Consider the following 19844-nt stretch of genomic DNA (forward strand, 5'->3'; position numbering starts at 1 on the left):
CTTAAGTATTCATACCACACATTTCTTGAAGTAAAAGAGAATACAGAAACGTGAAACATTCATAGCAGGGCCACCATTTCATGTTATAAGTTTCTTGCTTATCAGCCTCCTACTCCCACTTCAGGGACTCCTTCCACTCAAATCATATGAGGGAAAGTGTGTGCCCTCCACTATATGCTCCATTTCCTCCTTCCTAGCTGCCAAGGGCTCTATTTTTGTGTCCTTTGTGCTTCTTCCCATTTTCGCTTATTCCTGATTAAGCAGGAAAGATTTGAAATAAATAAAGACTTTTTTCCAGTTACGCAAAACACAATTAATCTTCAGAGTTTACTGTCAGAGCTGTTGTGGAGTCAATAGTAGCGAATGATAAAAACAGATCAGACCTAATGGAGGACAGATCCATTTCTGCCTATTAGGAAAAAACTGTCAGAATGCAATCTCTGGTTTATGAAGATCTCACATAATCAAAAGCTGTAGGAGAAGTTAAGAAAGAATCATCATCCCTGTCTTGCTGAACTTATCTTACATAGACCAGAAAAAAGATGATTTTAATAATCTTTTGGTTTTTAAATTTGTGTGAACCTCTGTTCCAGGAAGTCCAGCTTGTGTGAACTGCCTCCCTGCTTTTGGCTTGGTACATACACTAAAATAATTTCCTTCAGCAAACAGTACATATTCTAAGAGACAAAAAAAAAGTAAAAGAGGACGAAAATGTTCTGCTTCCATTTTACAGACAGAAAAGAAGGCACAATCTGGTTGAGGTATCTTCACAAAATAAAAAATAGAATTTGTAGCATGAATCGGAATAAAGATCAATTTCCTAAGCCCCAAATGCACTAACAATGGCATTTATTCTTCCTCTTTATAGTTTTGCAGGATTTCACAGAGATTTTTAGAATGTGCAAAATTTTATCAGTTTTAACATAATGAGAAACAAAAATGATAACAAGCTTTGAAAAATAATGGCTTTTCTGATTGAGGAGAGCACACAAATTTATTTCAGTTCTTTCCCCCCACTTAACTCCAATGAGAAAAAGTATTTGCAATTCAAACTAAAACTGTTGCCTACATTCTTCAGCTGCAGATAAGTTCTTCCTATACCATCTGTATCAAATGCCATTAAGGAAGCTAATGTAATTACTAAAATACAAGCGGATATTTCCTGCATACAGCAAGGTTAAAAAGGTCATTGATTAACTGAATGGAGTATGTGCTTTTTATATTTGCTGTTCTTAGTACTTTTCTTCATGGTCTATTCTCAGTCCATTAAATATAGCCATCAAAATTCAGCAGTTTGATGGCAACAATGACCACATATATGGATGCAAAAACTGGGAGCATCAAGTGCGTGACCTTAGCTAATCTGGAATAAATGATGTATGCCTGGCAATTATCTTGAAATGCTCTGGTTTACTTGACTTCTTTTTCAATGTTCTTCTGTTGGCCCAAAGATATGCTAATTATTTCTTTTCACTATGACTTATTAATGTCTAAAAAAAGATTAATTTCAACTATACTATTTTAGTCATGCCTGTGGCATTAATGAAGTCATGGGTTCAAAACCTCAAAGTCACCATGCTGAACTAGTCAGTGTGAATTTCTATTTTGAAGAAATCTAATGTAGGCTGATAAAATCAATTTTTAAAAAAATCCTTATGAAATAAGATCACGGTTTTGAACTTCTTTTTATTATTATTAATACAATGTGTGTATGAGTCTAACTGAATACCACCACAATTTCATCTGGTCTTTATCAAGGTTTGCCTGCATTTTCTTTCAATGATTTTACTTTGTGTCAACGTAAAACCTTATTGGAGCTGGAATCAATTGTAATATTAGCAAAAACAAAAGTTAAATGTTTTTATACCTTATGTTGAACTTAGAAAAAAAGATGCAATTAACTATACTTTAGAGCCTGCAGAAATCTTTCACTCAGTTATAGCTCCTACTTATCTGAAAGTCTCAGGTATAGCTGAATAAAAAGCTTGAGAAAGTTTAATCCTTTTAACCCAGTTCACAGAGAAAACTTGGCCTTTATTACTCCTGTACAGCATGTCATCAAAACTATAGGAGCTTTGTATAGAAAAAAATGCTTATGACAAAACAAAGACATGCTATTATATGCATTATTTTATTAACATATGAAAAGAGCACAAAATGTACTTAGAAATTAGCATAAGGTCCTAAAACTAGACAAAAAAAATCAGAAAATACTAAAATTCTCCTTTTTAACCTGTATTTTTGTAAGGTCAGCTATTTTCTTTTTCCTACTGATATAGTCTTCCAGGTACTTTAAACAAAACCGTATTATTTCAAATTGTTCCCTACAACTACTGGTAACTCATACTGTGGTATCTCTTCCCATAATCCTCACTGACTTCTGTGCCAAGAGACAGAGCAGGAATTTTCCACTGGTAATGACCACTCACAAATTGTGTCTCCATTTTTGATAGAACTTTCCCTTATACTCTGTTCAATACTTAGGAATTGCACAACAAATTTTCAAGGACAGTTCATGCTGGTGACAGAAACTAAAGCAAGTTTTGGCTCTGATAGTACGAGGGAAAAATGTGATGGTGATGTTTTAGTTGGAAATGCAAGTTTTCCTTCAAGTTTATTTGTTCTTGCAAAATGTCTTTCTTCTGCCAGCAAAATCTTATGGCAAATGTTTTCTTGAAATATTTTGCTAAATCCAACTTAGAATCAAATAAATAAACTTAGGATTTCTTTTTTGACCATTAATTAAAATTACTTGGATAGTTTAAATCTACATTATTCCCCCTCTGCCATATGTTGTCATTCAGAGAAACCTAGATTCAAATTGATGGTTTTAATTATCAAGTTGCTGGTGAGTTCACTACAGAACTAAAAAGAGAGCATGGAGGGAAAATTAAAGGTAGGTGAAAAGTTTGAAAGTAAATGCTAAGTATGTAAAACTATTAACTGAAATGACAGATGTTCTTATTCCAAGCAAAGTAATTATTAGAAAAAAAATAAGCAAGATGTGTATTAAACAGAATGTAATGTTTTGCAAGATTACACTCAAAATTGATTTTAGAACCATACATACGTCACATATTTTGTAGATGCTTAAATTACACTAATGGTCTTAATTCATGAAAAGCAAAGGCTGGCAAATATTCAGGAATTGCAGAAAGTCTGCAGATGGAAATCACAGCCGTGTTGCAAAATAATTACAATTCTACTTTCACTAGATGAAAGGAAATGCTATTCCAAAGAACGTATACTCACTACAATAACAAAGTCAGGGTTATGGATTTAACAATTCCCTTCAGCAGCCTTGACTGGCAGAACACAACATTACCACCAACTCTAGGGACCATGAAGGATGGCTGTATTAGTACTCCAGACCATCCTTTGTACGGGTAGATCTCCTTTACAGAGCAAAAGAGTGACACAGAAAAACATGATGAATGTGAATTTGATTCAGTGCTTTTGCAGTTGATAAAGACAGTTATACTTCTTAGAAGATTTTTTGTTATGGTGAAAGACACTGCACAACACATGTAATATTCTTTATATCTGGTACCCGAAAATCTAGGAAAAGTTATCATCCAGGTTATCAAATGAAATACCTTTAAAATATTATCAGAAATCTTTAGAACTCATATCTTAAGATAAACACCTCAAACACTGATAGGTCAACATAAAAAATAGTTTTTAATCTGTTCAAACCCGACTCAAACGGTTCAGCCCTATTAGTCAAATTTGTAAAATAAAACAGATCTTAATACTAGGATAATATTTAAAAAAATAAGAATGCTATGTAACAGATTCTTGAATTATTTTATTAAAGTAAGAAAACCTATACTTCTTCACCACTGCAGTTACTAAAAAGGAACCTAAATGAGGACTATAAAATATCCAGATGGAATCACAGAATGGCAAAAACCCTTGAGAGCATACCCGCAGAGAGGGGATTTATTACAATGTATATATGATTTACTTTTTGAAATTACAGACTTTCATACTGTGATCCCTTTTGAGCTGTAATGATATTGGCAAAACTGATGCTGGTGCCACATTACTCTGAAGAGCCTAGCCTTATACCAACATATGGAATTTCTGTCAATTTTCCATTGGTGTTAATGGGATGCACAAATTCTCATTCATCAAATGAGGAGATCACTTAATCTCTAAAATAAAATCCACTACCACTGTTCAGTTTTGTATCTCACTGAAGATTTTCAAAACTGATCCAGTTTTTCCTTTAGCGCCTGTGGTAATTTTTTCTTTGGCCAATGGTCCATTGGTATTTACTCAATATATGCATTTGTGTTTCTGTGTCCTTCTCTTAAAACAGTATCTCTTTGGATGGATCTCTTTTCAAATATCTGTTGTGACATAGTGAACTAATATGCTTATCTAATTGCTATACCAGGACAGATCTAAAATTTATATCAATCTATCATGTATCAACTGATAAATTGTTCTAATTAGTATTAATAACACAAAATTATTATTTTCATATAAAAGAATACAACACGAATGTTAATTATAAGAAAACAATCCCCTGATAAATTTAAGTGAAGCAGATTTTTTTGGAACAATATGATACTTACTATATACTAAAATTTTATTTGGAAACTAAATGTGTTTTGTTCTTTTCTGAAGTCCCCTTCTAAACCAGGGATCACACTGCACTGCAGCTGACCACATTAAAACACCTTCAATCTTGAAAATGTCTATAAGATGGAATGATTGCTTTTCTGTTGAAGTCTACTTCAGTTTCAGGTAGACTTGACTAACTTATAAACATTTTGGTGGAAGCCTGGAAGAACTAAAAAATAAACTACACTTAGACAGAGGTTCTGGAAAATCCAAACCTCTTATTTATCTAGAAAGAATCTCAATGAAAACCATACCAATTTTTTTCCAAACACCCAACAGTCCACTGTGAAAATTAAAATATGATCCTGAAAGTCTTCTGATTCCCTTTTTCTGCTTCCCCTTCCCTTTATCCTATGATATTACTCAAATAAGTGGCTCAAAGCTGTGGCTAAATTTCCGCCGCAGCTGCTGCCCTGGATATTTTATTTCAATGGATGGAATAAGAAAAAAATTGATGGACAAAGCCATTTAAAAATGAATTCAAAATGTGAAAAATTAAAAGATTTTTCAACTTTTGTCATGTGATATTTTCTCAAGATGCCATGCCTTTCCTGATCAAGTTGCTATTTTTGTGATTAAATTTGCAGAAAAATTACTAAATGAAGACAACCAACACCAAAGAAGTTGCCACATACTCAATACACCTGGGAAAAAAAAAAACAAATATTCTGAGATTTTATGTTCTACTGATCCCTCACAATTTTCTTATTTAAATGAAGAAACATCTACCCCCTCCTTTCTCTTTTTTCTCAGTCCTTCACTTCCTCTCAAATCTGTCTTACAGGAAATACATTTAGAAGAATTACCTCAACAGTGAATTATTTTCAAAGAAGCATACAAGCAGAAATCAGACCATTAACTTCACTCACACAAGCAAATGTTTATACTTTATACGTTCACTACACCTATGATGCTTTCTCTTCATCTCAAGAACCTTTTCCAATTCTTTCTAAAGCTGGCAAAAGTGACATCCTGGACAAGACGGATCATAAGGATGATCCCAAATGATGGCCTCTAGAATATCATGCTTTCCCTGAAAATGCAACAAGGAATACAATTCAAATGCATTACTCAATGTTATTTTTCCTTAGGTATGAAGTTTTATTTTTCTCCTGAAATTTATCAACTTTTCCTTAGTGTCAGCCTATAACTTATTCCTATTTGATGCCCTATTTTCTGTGCTTACTTACTCTTTTTTGTTTCTCTCTTCTTTTTTTATACACAGGAATTGCCTTTTATTTCCTTCTTTCTACTACTACCTTCTAGATTTTTGTTACATTCTTTCCTATTATTAGGGGGAATATTATCATTGCGGCGTGACACAAGTGAAATGTGTGTATAGTGAATGACAAAAAAGGAAGGAGAGAAAAGGATAGGCTGCACAGCAGTAAAACCACTTACTCTTTACTGGTCCTCCTTATTTCCTTATATTTCTTCTCTTTGCCAATCTTGGGGCCGTACTGAGAGATCAGTGAGTGCAGCTACAAATAGGAAGTATCACAAAACCTCACAGAACTCATGCAGCTTCCTAAATTTCTAAGGCCAAGATTACTATTATTTTAACTAGGTGTGATCTGAGTAGCAGAACCCACCAGTTAATTTTTGTATCTAGTTGAGCAAACTGTTGATGAACTAATATTTTGTTTAGATGGTAATTGTTTTCTGAGAATTTGATAACAAGGAAAAAAAATAGATCTCCATTTCCACGCTGAACTTTGCTGACCTTAGCTGGCAGCCATCAGATCTTGCTCCTATCCTGAAGCCCTACTGACAAATGGTAATCATTCTAAAACAGTGTCTCTCAAAACACAGAACCGTACCACAGTCATAGATCTCTTGAAATAACTTGTATTTCTTGTGTTTCAGTTTTCTTTATTTACTTGACAGTAACATTGTTATGGGCTCTCCCTAGACCTGCTTTGACATCACTTTGCCATCTTAATTTGACATATCACAACTGTCTCTGTTGTCTGACAAGTTCTTTCAGCATGAGGGTTTCCCATTGCAAGAAAATCTCCACAGACAACATCACTATTAGTAGAAAAAGATTGGATCATAAAATTCCATATACCAACAGACAAAAATAAGACATTATATAAGACAATATATGTTTAGCAGGTTTGGTTTTTTTGGTGAAGGTAAATTTTAACATAAAGTTAGGCTGAACACAGTAAAGATAGGTTCTCTTAGCCCTTGCAAAAATAATCCCAGGTCTGTAGGGAGTCTGTTAACATCTAGATAAATCAAGCTTGATGGTTCATTAATGTTTATGCTATCGTTAACATTTTTTTCCTATCAAAACCAAAAGGCTCTAAAAATAGGTATATTTTTAAGATTCCAGTGTAGTAGTTTCTCAAGTTAATTGATTCAAGAGTTTTTGTGGAATATTTTTTGTTTATGCCTTGAAGGCATGGAAACAAGCTCATCCATATCCAATAGGATGAACTGTAGAAGTGCCTTTAAATCATCAGGACAAGTAAGGGAGTTTTGTTAAACTTGGTCACTGATTTAAAGGTTTCAGTCTGGGTCATAAGGACAGGTGATAAGTAGACACAGAGTTAAGGAACATAGAAGGAGAAACTGTGACCAGCCCTAATGAGATTAGTTTTGTAAAGAACCTGGACATGTTGCTCAGGCTACACGGAAAAGGATTATTAGACTATGTCTCATGAGAAATACATCTTTCAGGGCAAAATCTGATACAGAGATGTTATTTGCACCCTATAGTTTATCAGAGTTAGGTAGTTCTCTGGAAAATACTGCTGGGATAATAAAGTAGATTGATACCATTTTTAAGCCTTTAGAGGACAAAGGGTGGGGCAAATACCAGCCTAACTGTTTCAAGTCCAAAATCAGGCGGAGTCCCCTGCTGAGTTCTGAATGATGAATTAAGTGGAATAAGAACCAGAGAACCTCTGCCTGTGGGGAGCTTCAGTCACAGCATGAACATCCTGTAGATCCTGAATACCTTTTTGGCATACCACCTCGTTTTTCTTTGGACCTGGACAGTAGAGGAGAAAATAATAAGGGGGAAAAAGGTGGCTGCTCTAAAAACAAAAATTGTACAACTTAGTCCAGTGTTACCATGCAGCACTGCTGTATACCTGATATGATGAGTCCACCTACAGGCTAAGTTACAGAAGTGCCTGTATATGTTAAGAACTTTCTCAAGAATCTTTAAAAAATTATTTCCTTGAAATAATGTTAAATAGATCTCTTGCTATTCTTTTTGTAGCAGGAGGCAAACTTATTGAAATAAAAAAGGGAAAAAAGAAAATTATTTTCCGTGAAAGCCGAAAGTTAGAACAAGAAGGAAGACAGAGGGACATCTGACCTGGATGGTATTAGGACAAAGAAGGAGTATGAAGTCATCAGGGAGGGTATTCTTCTAGAGTTTTAAGGCAAAAAGACCAGTCCTTTCTAGGCCTTATGGCTTGCAACTGGAATACAGACTACTAGCTTGAAAAAGAAACTTGTGAGAAAGTGCCCAATACTGCTGAAGGTAAGTGGGACCTGAGGCCCACAAACAACTCCTTTTCTTGCTCTTTAAGGGCTCCAGTATTTTGTGCATTTCTTTATGTGCTATAAAAGAACAGCAATTGGTATTGTTTGGTTTCTAATAATATAATTTTTATCATAGCACTTTTAGCAGTAATTTAGTAACTTCAAACATCTACTGGTTTCTGTATTTTCAAGGATAACTTTCAGAGCTTCTTTTCAGCAAACCTGACTACTTTACACTGTTACCAGGTTTTGTTTTCCTGAGGGCATGTATTTATTTTTTTTTTATTGCTGCACTGTCTTTTTTTTTTTATTGCTGCAATCCTTCTGTTGAATACATGTAGCTGATTCTAAACTTTACAATTAGTCTCACATTTTCAGTCATTTTTTCTCCATTGGCAAAGCAACAGACCCCCCCCACTCCCATTTCTGCCTAATGGCAACTCCATACATTTTGGATTGTAAAGGTGTCTTGATTATTAATTAATGTAACAATGATAATATAAACAAGGACATATGATCTGAGTGCCAACAACAATTTCTACCCTTAAGTTACACTGGGACCACACAAGCCAAAGACAAAGGAGAGGGCATGAGCAGTTAACCTCTGTTACACAGTCTAATACATCTTAGTAAGTGTCCAATTCATTAGACAGGGATAGAGTGGCTCATATGTGTAATTAATTATTGGCAGGTTTACTTTCAAAAAGGTGCCAGATGCTATGCATTTCCTAGTTGCTATCTGGATCTCTGATCTATATGTTTCCTGCCATGTTAAACACCTGTTCAGAACATACTTCTGCACACAGGAACTTAAGTCATTCAAGAGTTAAATATTCAAAATCAAATGAATGTGTATCCTCTTCACTTTCTGATGTTTGTAATTGTATCCCTTTAAAGGCATCATAAAGGAATATTATATGAAAGAAAAATATTCTGTAACTGGTGTGGGGGTCATTATAGTTTGCAGATTTCACTGTGGATAAATAGAGACTTCTGCTGTGGCACCTGCTCTTCAGTTCCTCCTCTGAATGCCAGTATTGGGATCTGTCTTGTCACTAGTATCATATTCTGAAAAACAGTGTGGAAGTTGCAAAGCTTTGAACCTTGACTCTGCTGGAGTATGTGTAAATAAATAGGCAGATTTGATTATCCATTTAACCTTTCATCATTGCTTTGTTCCTACCATACGGACTTCTGGAAACTGGTGTTGTTTTCTGTCTCCATGTATATCTGAACCATTGATGAACACTTTCAATCCCGAAGTGTTTGCAGAAACAAGAGCATACTGTGGAGCCTTTCAGTAAGACACTAAGAGCTAATCATAGATAAAGAATTTCTTACAACAAATTTCTTACAAGCCTATAAATAGCAGTTTGAAATTAACAAACTTTTTTTTTCCTGTTTAGGAAGGGATTACAACATATGCAGGCAGGATTTCAATCAGCAGCAGCATTTTAAATTATATCAAATGGAAGATTTCAAGGCTTTTCATGCCCTGTTTCAAAACTTCCTATTGTTTTCTTGATGGTAAAAACCAAATCTTGCAAATTACTTGCAGAAATTCATAAAGCAAAAAAGGAAAATATATAAAAAACATCCTCACAGTGCAAATCAACATTCAAAGCTTGTAACAATATAAAGTTATTCAATGTATTGTTAGTGATGATGAATGTTTTTAAACTTACTGAAGAAAAGCATTATTTGTAACTCATTAGTGTTCCAACCTCATTATCTAAACAGGGTTTGTTTTTGGACAGCAGTGTGATTTCTGGGATCTTTTTGCAAGTGTCTACAGTGAAAGATAAAAAGAAATCTATGAACAGGAATCCTACTACCACAAATTAAGGAAATCTGTCTTCCAGAGATTGGGTCAGGCAATTCACTGGCTTTAACTGTACTGTGCTAAGCCTGCAGCATCAACTCTTACCAGACATAGAAGAATGTACCCTGAGACACCTAGGCCGCGTGGAAAGAAAGGACTGGGAGGCAGCATGGCAGAGAAGAAATATATTACGAACTCCTTAGCCTTGAAAACCAATTCAGAGTTCCTGCCCCAGTACAAACCAGAGAATCCGTAAGATTCCTGACCCGGACTGACCAGAGTGATCACGTCCATTGAGACACACACTGCAAAGGGCACTAGCGTGACCACTGCATAACTTCCTCCCTGCAGAAACATTTTTAACACCTTGATTCTAACAGGGATCCTCTGATGTCTAATAGGGTTGAGCTCCTACTGCACTCTCTCTCAGTCCTGCTTTACCAATTGCTTTCCTGTTACTTACTCTGCAATATCCATAGTGTTGTACCAACACAATATATTACACAGCTACAAATGAACCAGATGAGATTTTTTTAAGTTACTTTTCAGTTTTCCATTTATTCACTACACGATGATGGTATACCCCAAATGATAGTGCAGAGCAAATATTGAAGTTGATTAAGAAATAGACGTGTAACTACTGCTGCAGCCAAGACATTATAGAGTATCTTTTCTTTAAACAGATACCTATATTCATGAATATGGTGCAAAAATAACATCTTTTAAGCATCTTTTGTTAAACTGGCTGTAAATGGCCAGCACACTGAACAGTTATCAAGGGAGTAAAAGGCTGATCCCCCTCACCCAGTGTGATCACATAAGTCTCATATCGGCAAGAAATCACATTAAAGAAAACGTATGGCTATGCATTCATACAGTTGCAAGGGGTGCCTGAAATCTGAGGATCAGACTATAGCTGGCATAAGCCCTATATGAGGCTTGTCTGAATAGACAAACTTCATTATGCAGAGAAAGGATAAAATGTTTTATACTAAAATGAGCTTCAAGGTAATGATTAAAGAAGTTCTTAAATAAAAAATAAAAACAAGTTTTTATATTTTTACATATATATATGAACACACATAAAAAAAATCAGAAGAAAGGCTTATTTCATACAGTGACTTGAATACTGACCATCTTTGATGCCTCAAGGGAAGATTATATATTCTTGACTGCATCTGCAGTTGAGATGCAGTCAACTGCAGAACAAGGAAAAAACACTTTTTTTACTGATCTCTGCAGGTGGCTAGCTGACACTGAAGTACATCTGTCTATGACCATATGAACAAATGCAGTGATGGCAATGTTAGAGCAAATTAAGGTTAATGCAGACTATCATTCCTTGCAGGGTATGGCACAGAGGAAATGGGGATTCACAGGCCACAAAGAAGCTCCAAAACCAGTCAGCAAATACACAACATTTTTCCTTCTGAGAAACTGGGTTGAAGACTATATTTAGAAAGAATGTTTAAACAGTCATAAAGAGTACAAGTAACATCGATCTCAATACTTGACGGTAAGCCCTAGTAAAGTTTTCCAATATCATTTAGCCTCATTAGGCATTCTGTTGGTAGAAAGGCTAAGACATCCCGTAGCATCTAACTTCTCTTTATCTCTTCTCCTTGGTACATTGAACAAATCAAGCTCCTTACATTGTACTTCATGGAGTTTATCTCCCATCCATCAATTACTCTTGTGCCCTGCTCTTTTGTTCCCTCTTCAGTGTGCGCGTATCATTCTTGAAGTGCTGACTATAGAACCAGATGATAGGAGTTTTACTGAAGTTGTGCACAGAAATGAAATCATCTCCTCATCTATTCTTCCTAGGCATCCAAGTATTGGACAAGTCTTTGTTGCCTCAGCACTGAGCTAAGAGAGCCCCGAGTATGCTAATTTTTATAACAAACCCTACATTATTTGAGTGGCTTCATCCCTCTTCTCCTACTCTCTAGGTATAGTCCATATTCTTTGTTCCTAGAGACTGGACTCAGGATTTGGCTGTGTTGAAATTTGGCTTTTTCTTGAGTTTCGGTTATTCCACAAAATGATTCAACATATCTCTCCAGTAGAATGCCTTTGCTTCTCACTCTGTATACCTCTGTCTAAGCAGTTAGCTTTGCCAGGAACAATTCTGCACCATAATCAAGACTGTTAATAAAAATATCAAAGTAGGATCAGCGAGTGGCTCATAGAAAATTCAGCACTATGAATAGCTTCAGTTTTTATTTATGTGCTGTTAATTCCAGTTAATGTAAATTTTAAAATCATAACACTATTTTTTTATCCCCTTTCTCTCTTATTTGCTAATATTTATTCATTTATTCATTTAGTTCAGAATGTTGGCTACATGCTGTGCTACAGACTGGTAAGCAATTACCAAAATTCTGATTAGTTGAGAGAAAACATGCCTGGACACACCAAGAAAAATATTTTGGATATGGCAGAGTAAGATAAAAAAATGAGAGAACATATGAACAGGAAAATAAAGTTCTTCAAGAGCATGCAATCTCTCTGCTTTATACCGTCTGTGCTCCTGAGCACAAAAATAATACAAAGGTTCTGAAAAGTTTCTAAGAGAAAGCCAAGGGGCACGTTAAGCATCAAAAAGTACTTTTTTTTCCAGAAAGTCTAAGGGATTTCCAGACTTCTACAGTATCTCAGCAAAATGGTAACCTTGTTCTTCCTAATACAAAACTAGGTATTGTTTGAGGGAATCAGAAACAAATTGTGCCAGCATTGGTAGATGCCACAGTGGTGCTACACTTGTGGTCTTTGGGAGCTTTTAAAGTAGTGTCATTTAGCACCCAAGTTCTATCTGTGGTTTCCAAAAGAATGTTTTGGGCAATTTTTCAATTGTTTCAAGAAGCCTCCGGTCAAATACCACACAAAACTAGTCCATCACCACTTCTACTGAGTATTTGCGCAGGGCCATGTGGTGAGTTAATGAGGAGAAACAGATTCTGCTCCTATCAGCACGAAAATGTTTTCTGTTTCATCTGATTTGAATTGTGCGTTTCAGAACCATGTCAAATATACGCCAAAGAATTCATAAGAGCTCTTTTGGAAAAGGGCTACCTGGCTGACCTTCTAGCCAAGTAATGATATAGGAAAATGAAAAGCATTGGTAACATTTGTTTGGTATGTCACTAAAGAGAAGGGAAAGCATTGTATGTGACTATGTTTCGATCTTGGACCTATTGTAACAGTTCAGGACACTCCAAGAATAGCTGTAGTGAAAATACTTTTACCCATCTGTGCTTGACAAAAAGAGGATATAACTTTTCTTTCGGATACAGATCAGATTACATTTGCCTGTAACATTTTCACCTAAAAGCTAGAATGTTGTAATGCATTTTACAGGGAGGGAATTTGCAGACCATATGGAAACTAGAGTTAGTGAAAACATACCTGTGCAAGCGTTAAATGGAACTCCATAATGAGCATTGCTAAGCTTAAATATGTGACCTACACATATTGCATGTTTGTTTCCAATTAGATTCTATACGGACAATTTTAACCTTTGCAACTTCTGTTCCCTGAGGCATTGAAAGAACCTCAGCTGATGAACCACAGTAGTGTTGGGCTGGTTTTGGTATACTCTGTTTGAAACTATTTGCATTCGATTGCAAATCAGTCCTTTTTAACCTGTCATGGAGGACACTTATTCTGGGCAGTTCAAATATTTGGAATATAGTAAGATACCTTTGAAGAAATAACTGGTTGTGGAAAAAGGGACAAAAATGAGTACTATTTCAGTAAGTAAGCAGACGAAGAGTTTTACCAATACATATGTTCTGCAATGTCAGATTATTACTCGACAGAGTTCCTCTGCTACCAGTCACATTTTGGAATTTACATGAACAAATGTGAAAAATTAACAGTTTTGAGTATGAGTGGTCCAAGTTTTTGGTCTAGACTGACCAGATGATTATAGGCAGTTCATTTCAACTCCACTCAAGAGTTAAGAAGCCACTGCTTAGATGTTAAATATAGTTTCCTCAAAGAATAAATCAGCCAGTCTTCCATGGGACAGAATGATGATACAAGCTAAAAGAAAATGAGGTGGCACGGTATGACTGCAAGATTTTTCACCAAAAGTTCGAGACAACTCAACTACTACAAAAAGGTGAAATCATAACTAAGTTGTACACACATTTCCAAATATACATTAACAATACCTATCTCAAAGCATCAGATATTCTGTAAAGTTTGCATAATTAACCTGTTTTAGGAGTATTAAAATAATTTTTTCCTTTGTGCTCTCTCTTCAGTATGCAAAACCTCAGCTACAAAACTGTGCATATTCTTACCAAGTCTGAAATGATTTAATAATGCTTACACATTAATAATGCACAAGAGCACTAGAGAGAGCTTCAGAAAAAAAGCGCACACTATCAATGATGCCTGAAGGTATTCAGATTTTAGCAAAATCTGATGGGGAAAGGCTTCATGCCATATGGAGGTTTTGAAAGACAGCAAGAGGAGGGAAGGTATTTTTATGTTTCAAGCTTGAATAATCAGAAGAAAAGGACACGCTTTATAGAATGCAACAGATATTTTTGTGGTGATCAATTTGAAAAACAGACAGCACCTTCGGACTTGATTAAATAAAGTTTATTTGCTCCTTTTTAATTATTATAACTAAAACCTTTACACATAAAGCAACAAATTAAACTATTTCATATAAAACTGTCAAGCTAATTACTGCTTGCCAGTAAAAATCAAGTTCAAATTATCAAAGCCTCACAGGAATTGTCTGTACTCACATATCTTGAATCATGCCACTAAAACCCTCTGTTTTGCAGAGTCATTACATGGAGAGCCCTTTCAAGCACTTCAAGGACCACCATTGGCTTTCAGTGAAAAATGATAGGAAATTTGTCAAGTAAATCAGGTAATGGACTAGGAGAGAATTTAGAATTACCTTTAAAAGGGAACTTAACTAGGCAAGAATTCAGTTTAGTTGAGATCAAGGGTCTCATACAGGCAATGAAGAAAGAAAAGATGAGAAGTACACAATGACTATAAAAGCAGATGAGTTCTCTGTTAAAAAGAAAAAAAGCCCAACTATTTTAGAGGGAGCAAACAGAAATTCAAGTCCTGAGTCATGCAGTATAAAAATCTAAGCTGTGTTTGGATTTTTTTCCTTGCAGATTGCTATTTCAATATCTTGGAAAGAAAGGACTAGTTCTTAGAAATCAGGAACGAGACAGCAATTGAAGAGAAGGTTAGACATAACATTAAGGAAACGTGATGGGAATGACAGTACTTATTTTGGAACTCAGTGTTTGGTTCATAAACAATGATTCCTGAGACTGAATTGGATGGCTGAGTCATAGATGGGACAAAATTTGGAAGAGCATTCCAAGTGGGTGTCGGAAGAAGGCTGCAGCCAACAAAACAATGTCTCTGTCTGGACAGGCAATGCGATAAACTCATACTGCCATATAGTCGTGAGGTTCCTGTGGTCTCTAGCTTTTCAGTCTTTGTCATATGCTGGGAACTGTTGGAGCCTTGTTCACACCATGAAACTGACCAAAAGACAAAGTCAGAACAGCATCGGTGAAGCATTTTTTTCAATCTATAAAAGAGCTTAGGTGAAACCAAGATGATTTTATTCGTATTGTATAAAAACTATTGTGCAATTAATCAATTGTCAAATGGAAAAAGAAAACACTGCTACAAATTTTGCCATCAACTTCACTGAAATAAGAGACTTAAGAATGGAATCCATCAAATGTCTTACAGCCATTTCAATGTTCTCAATGAGCATCTCAGACCATTAACTTCAGGTGTCATTAAGTGAGAACTGCAACTTACTCATAGCTATAAAATAAACAGTATAAATAACCTGAATCTTCTGAGAATTACTAAGCTACTATACCATTCCTTGGTATTATTAAACAATAATATTATTAAACAATAATTAGACAAAAAAGGAAAAGGCTATTCAGAAGATTTCAGTTACAAGGTACAAATATTTCAAGTATTAAGAATAAAAGAGGGCCAATGTTATGGGGAATAATAACTGAGACCATAGAAAGACTGTACACTAATATTTAGATAAAACACATGTATAATAGAAGGTGTTTTGGAATTTGAACACAAAGCTGTATTTTTCCTGCATAGACCTTCAAACATTATAAGCTTTGCCTTAATGAGACTTTTTCATAGAATCGTAGAATTTTTTAGGTTCTTAGGTAAAGACCTTTACGATCATCGAGACCAACCTCTCATTAAACAGTAATATTGTGTGTAAGAACAATTCTGGAAGGAAAAAGTTTACTTGACTGAATATGTTCCTGTGGATATGTGATGTGGGATCAATGCATGTTCATGCAAATTCCCCCATCACTATTTTAACTGCATTAGCACTGATTCATTACTTTCTGCACAAGCTTGCTGCATTTGCACTTTCTGCACAATTTCTGCATTACTGACTCACTTATGAGGATTCATTATTTTCCCCAAATGTCATAACTACGAAGTAGTAAAGACAATGCATAAAACCCCACAAAAATCCTTGAAAGTGTTCAAGGATACTTTTCTTTAAAAAATCATCACTTTTTATTCCCCTCTAGGGACAACTCTCTATCTGCCCTTGTGAATCCAACTGACCCACCTGAGCAAATAGTGTCCTTACCAAATCTAGATGCAGGTATCAATAATGTTGGAGCACAGTCTTCAATTTACTTTCTTCCATGGGAATTGATTACACTTTTTAATCGTATTTTTCACTAGTTTCTTAAAGTCAGGCTGAAAGAGTTATACTAATATAATTATTCTGAGGCGGAAAAAGCAAATTGTAGAGAGGTTTTTGCATTCCAAGATGACAAGATGTATCTTTACACAGCATCTCACTTAGGGAAAAAAAGGGGTACAAAAGCTATCACTTTTAATTTTTTTAAATGAAGTTAAATGCAAGGAAATGAAATCACAACACATTAACAACAGATTAATTTATTTATCAAAAATAGTTATATAAAGTCTTGCGAAAATGAAATATTGTTCATATCAAATGACTAATAGCTAAAATAACATCATTTTATAACAGAAACAGTACCTTCAATCAACAGCTCTTGTCCATGACTGCCCAATAATGTTCGGGATAGGAAAGGGGCAAAGTCAACAAAAATTTCTCGCAGGAGAGGGGCCACCTTTTCTAAAGCTCTTTCAAGCTTTGCAGTGATACTGTGGAAAAACAGAGACCATGTTTGGAAGAACACTTACTAATAGAAATTATGTCAAATCATACCTGTTTTTAAAAGTTACTGTAAGCTTCTTTAGAAAAGAGGTTGATCATAATTTGATTAAACTTTACAGCTTTTAAATGGCTTTAAGTAAATGCAAATGTCATGTCAGAGTCAGCAGTGTGGCAGCCTCATAAATTCTACAGCATTTATGGAATACTCCAAAACAAGTAAAATTTTTATTCTCATTTTCAAACTTGATAAGAATGTCAGATATTCAAGTGTAAGTCTATTTCACCTATCTCAGTTTATATGCATCTCATCATTTTATATACATTTGAAAGCTTGAAAAAAGAATTTTTTATTCACCCAAGGCAATCACAAGCAACTTGCTTTTTTGTTCAAGCTTTCAAATAACATCACCTGGCATTGCAATGCTAGACAAGGGAGTGCATGAGGAAGTGTTCTAGCACAGGTATCAAGAAAATCAATATTCTTTTCTTCAACCTGGAGGGAACATAATCCCAGGTAAATCACTTTGCCTTTGCATTTATACTTCTCTGCCTGTTCTACTTGTACAGTGAGAAGTGTTGTGACTTCTGTTTGCTTTTTAAATACCAGAAATAATATTCCTTTGTCTGAGGATACAAACATAGCAAAAATACAAATACAAGGATACAAATCAGCAGTGTGCTAAGGATTGTACCCCTTAAGAGTCCTTCTTCCCTTTTAAAACCTGACAGGGCATAACACTTGTGCCCTCTGAAACTCTTATGCCAAGATTAAAAACCTGCTGTGTTATCTCAAAGAAATTAACTATTACTTAAAAGTAGAAATGAAATTACATACATATTCTGGTCTATCAAGAATTTTTGCTGTTCTTTTTCAGATTGCTGGTGGCTGAATGAATTTCTCTGTGTGCTTGAATTATGGCACCAAAATATTATTGGCATTTAAAAGCTCAATTACAGGAAGAAGTTACATTTATTGACAGAATCTAAGAGAATGAACACTGACATTTAGATTTTATACAGTATCTACTGTCTATAAACACTAAATGAATGTGGACTTTTTAATTCCAATCACATGAAGATCCCTACATTTAAAAAGAAAGCTGACATTATAAGCACATTGGAAGTTTTCCTTCATTAGCTTAAAAATATTTTACTGAATTCCTATAGCTTATTTTGTTTCAATGTGCTGCTTTCCTATTTCAAATTCAGATACTGATTTTCTAATATTCTAAAGGAGGGATGCATATCATCAGACTTTGTTTTATATGATTAGTTGAAGTGAATTTCACTAGGCTAAAGCCTCTATTGACTATACTTGGAACGCATGCGACTAGCTTAGAGTTTTTAATTTGCAACATGAATCTAGCCCAAGCTTTTGCTGCTAGAGATAAAAAGCCTACTAGATTAATCCAGACTTCTCTAAACCATGTTTTAAAATATGCTTTCACTGTAAATTGCTTTAAATGGCCTAATTTTAGAGTTCATTTAACTTTGAAAACTTTACATACAATTGAAAAAATATCAAGTTCAAAAGTTTTTAAATTAAGTTCAATTTTTATTTAAGAATCAAGTAATATGGGAGGTGTGGATGTGCTATTAATCAACACCTTGGGTGAACTATTAATAAACACTTTGTTATCAAATGGATAACTGATGGATCTTGTATATTATGTATCTGTTCATGGGCAATTGGGAATAGTATTCTGTGAAAATGTGAGATCAAAGTTTAGCACTGTTTAAAAATGCATATCAAAGGACAGAAATTAATATTTAAATAGAGAAAAAAGAAAAAAAAATCCTTTTTCCTTCATGTAAATCTCTGGTGCATTTACATGTTGAAAACTGACTGGAGTTCTGGTCCTTCAGTTTCAAAAAGAACAAGCAAAATTAAGAAAAAAACATACAGAGGGACCCCAGAAATGTTTCAGGGAAGGAGGCGGCCCATCTACTGCCTTTCCTGTACACACACACAGAGGAGCAAAAGAGGAGGGAGACCAATCTGATTCTACAGCTGTTTCTAACATCTATTATACCTTATAACACATCCTGCAATCATTAGGGAACTCCCCGTGGAGATTAATTTAATTAGTTTTCATGATTGAACTGAGAGACTTTAAGGTTTTTTTGTAACGAATGAATATTGTCTTTTTTCCTCTCCATTTCTGGACATTCAAGGCAAATAAACTCTTAATAGCTTCTAAATTCAGGATTATTTATTTTGCAGATTAAAGGCAACACACATCAGAAAATGAATTATATATATTATATATAAATATATATAATTTCTATCTATATAAAGGTGATAAACTGGGACAGGAAAGATTGAAAGAGCACAGTAGCAACATCAGATTAAAAGAAATACTTTTAAAACTGTGAGCAAAAAGACCAAATAATCCTGTGGACAGTTCTTACTACATATTGCTTGAATTGGTCACAAGAAAGTGCAAAGAGAGGTGGGGGCACACACTGTTCCAGTCCCAAGTATGCTACCTTCCCAACCTCATTCCAGGCCAAACCTCTACCTCCAAATCAAGACTATTAAATGTCTAGACTATTAAAAGTCCAAGATCATTCTGCTCACTTTCCTCTGCTCAGTCTACAGCCATCAGCAGCTCTTTTCCTATGCAGTTGCTATAAGGGAAGGCTTAGATAAGTTAGCTTTCACTTCATGCTCTCTGACCC

The 19844-nt window shown here is 35.0% G+C and overlaps 1 protein-coding gene across 4 annotated transcripts in view; it reads right to left on the reverse strand.

The window, feature by feature from the left end:
- NBEA (neurobeachin) overlaps positions 1 to 19844 on the reverse strand; it is a 522877-nt gene that overhangs the window by 272737 nt on the left and 230296 nt on the right. For all 4 annotated transcript variants that reach the window (XM_072854755.1, XM_072854781.1, XM_072854766.1 and 1 more), the window contains one exon: positions 17022 to 17149. In XM_072854755.1, coding sequence (XP_072710856.1) covers positions 17022 to 17149 — 128 coding nt within the window. The remainder of the gene's footprint in view (positions 1 to 17021; positions 17150 to 19844) is intronic.

Source organism: Ciconia boyciana, chromosome 1, assembly GCF_034638445.1.
Source record: "Ciconia boyciana chromosome 1, ASM3463844v1, whole genome shotgun sequence".
Lineage (NCBI taxonomy): Eukaryota > Metazoa > Chordata > Aves > Ciconiiformes > Ciconiidae > Ciconia > Ciconia boyciana.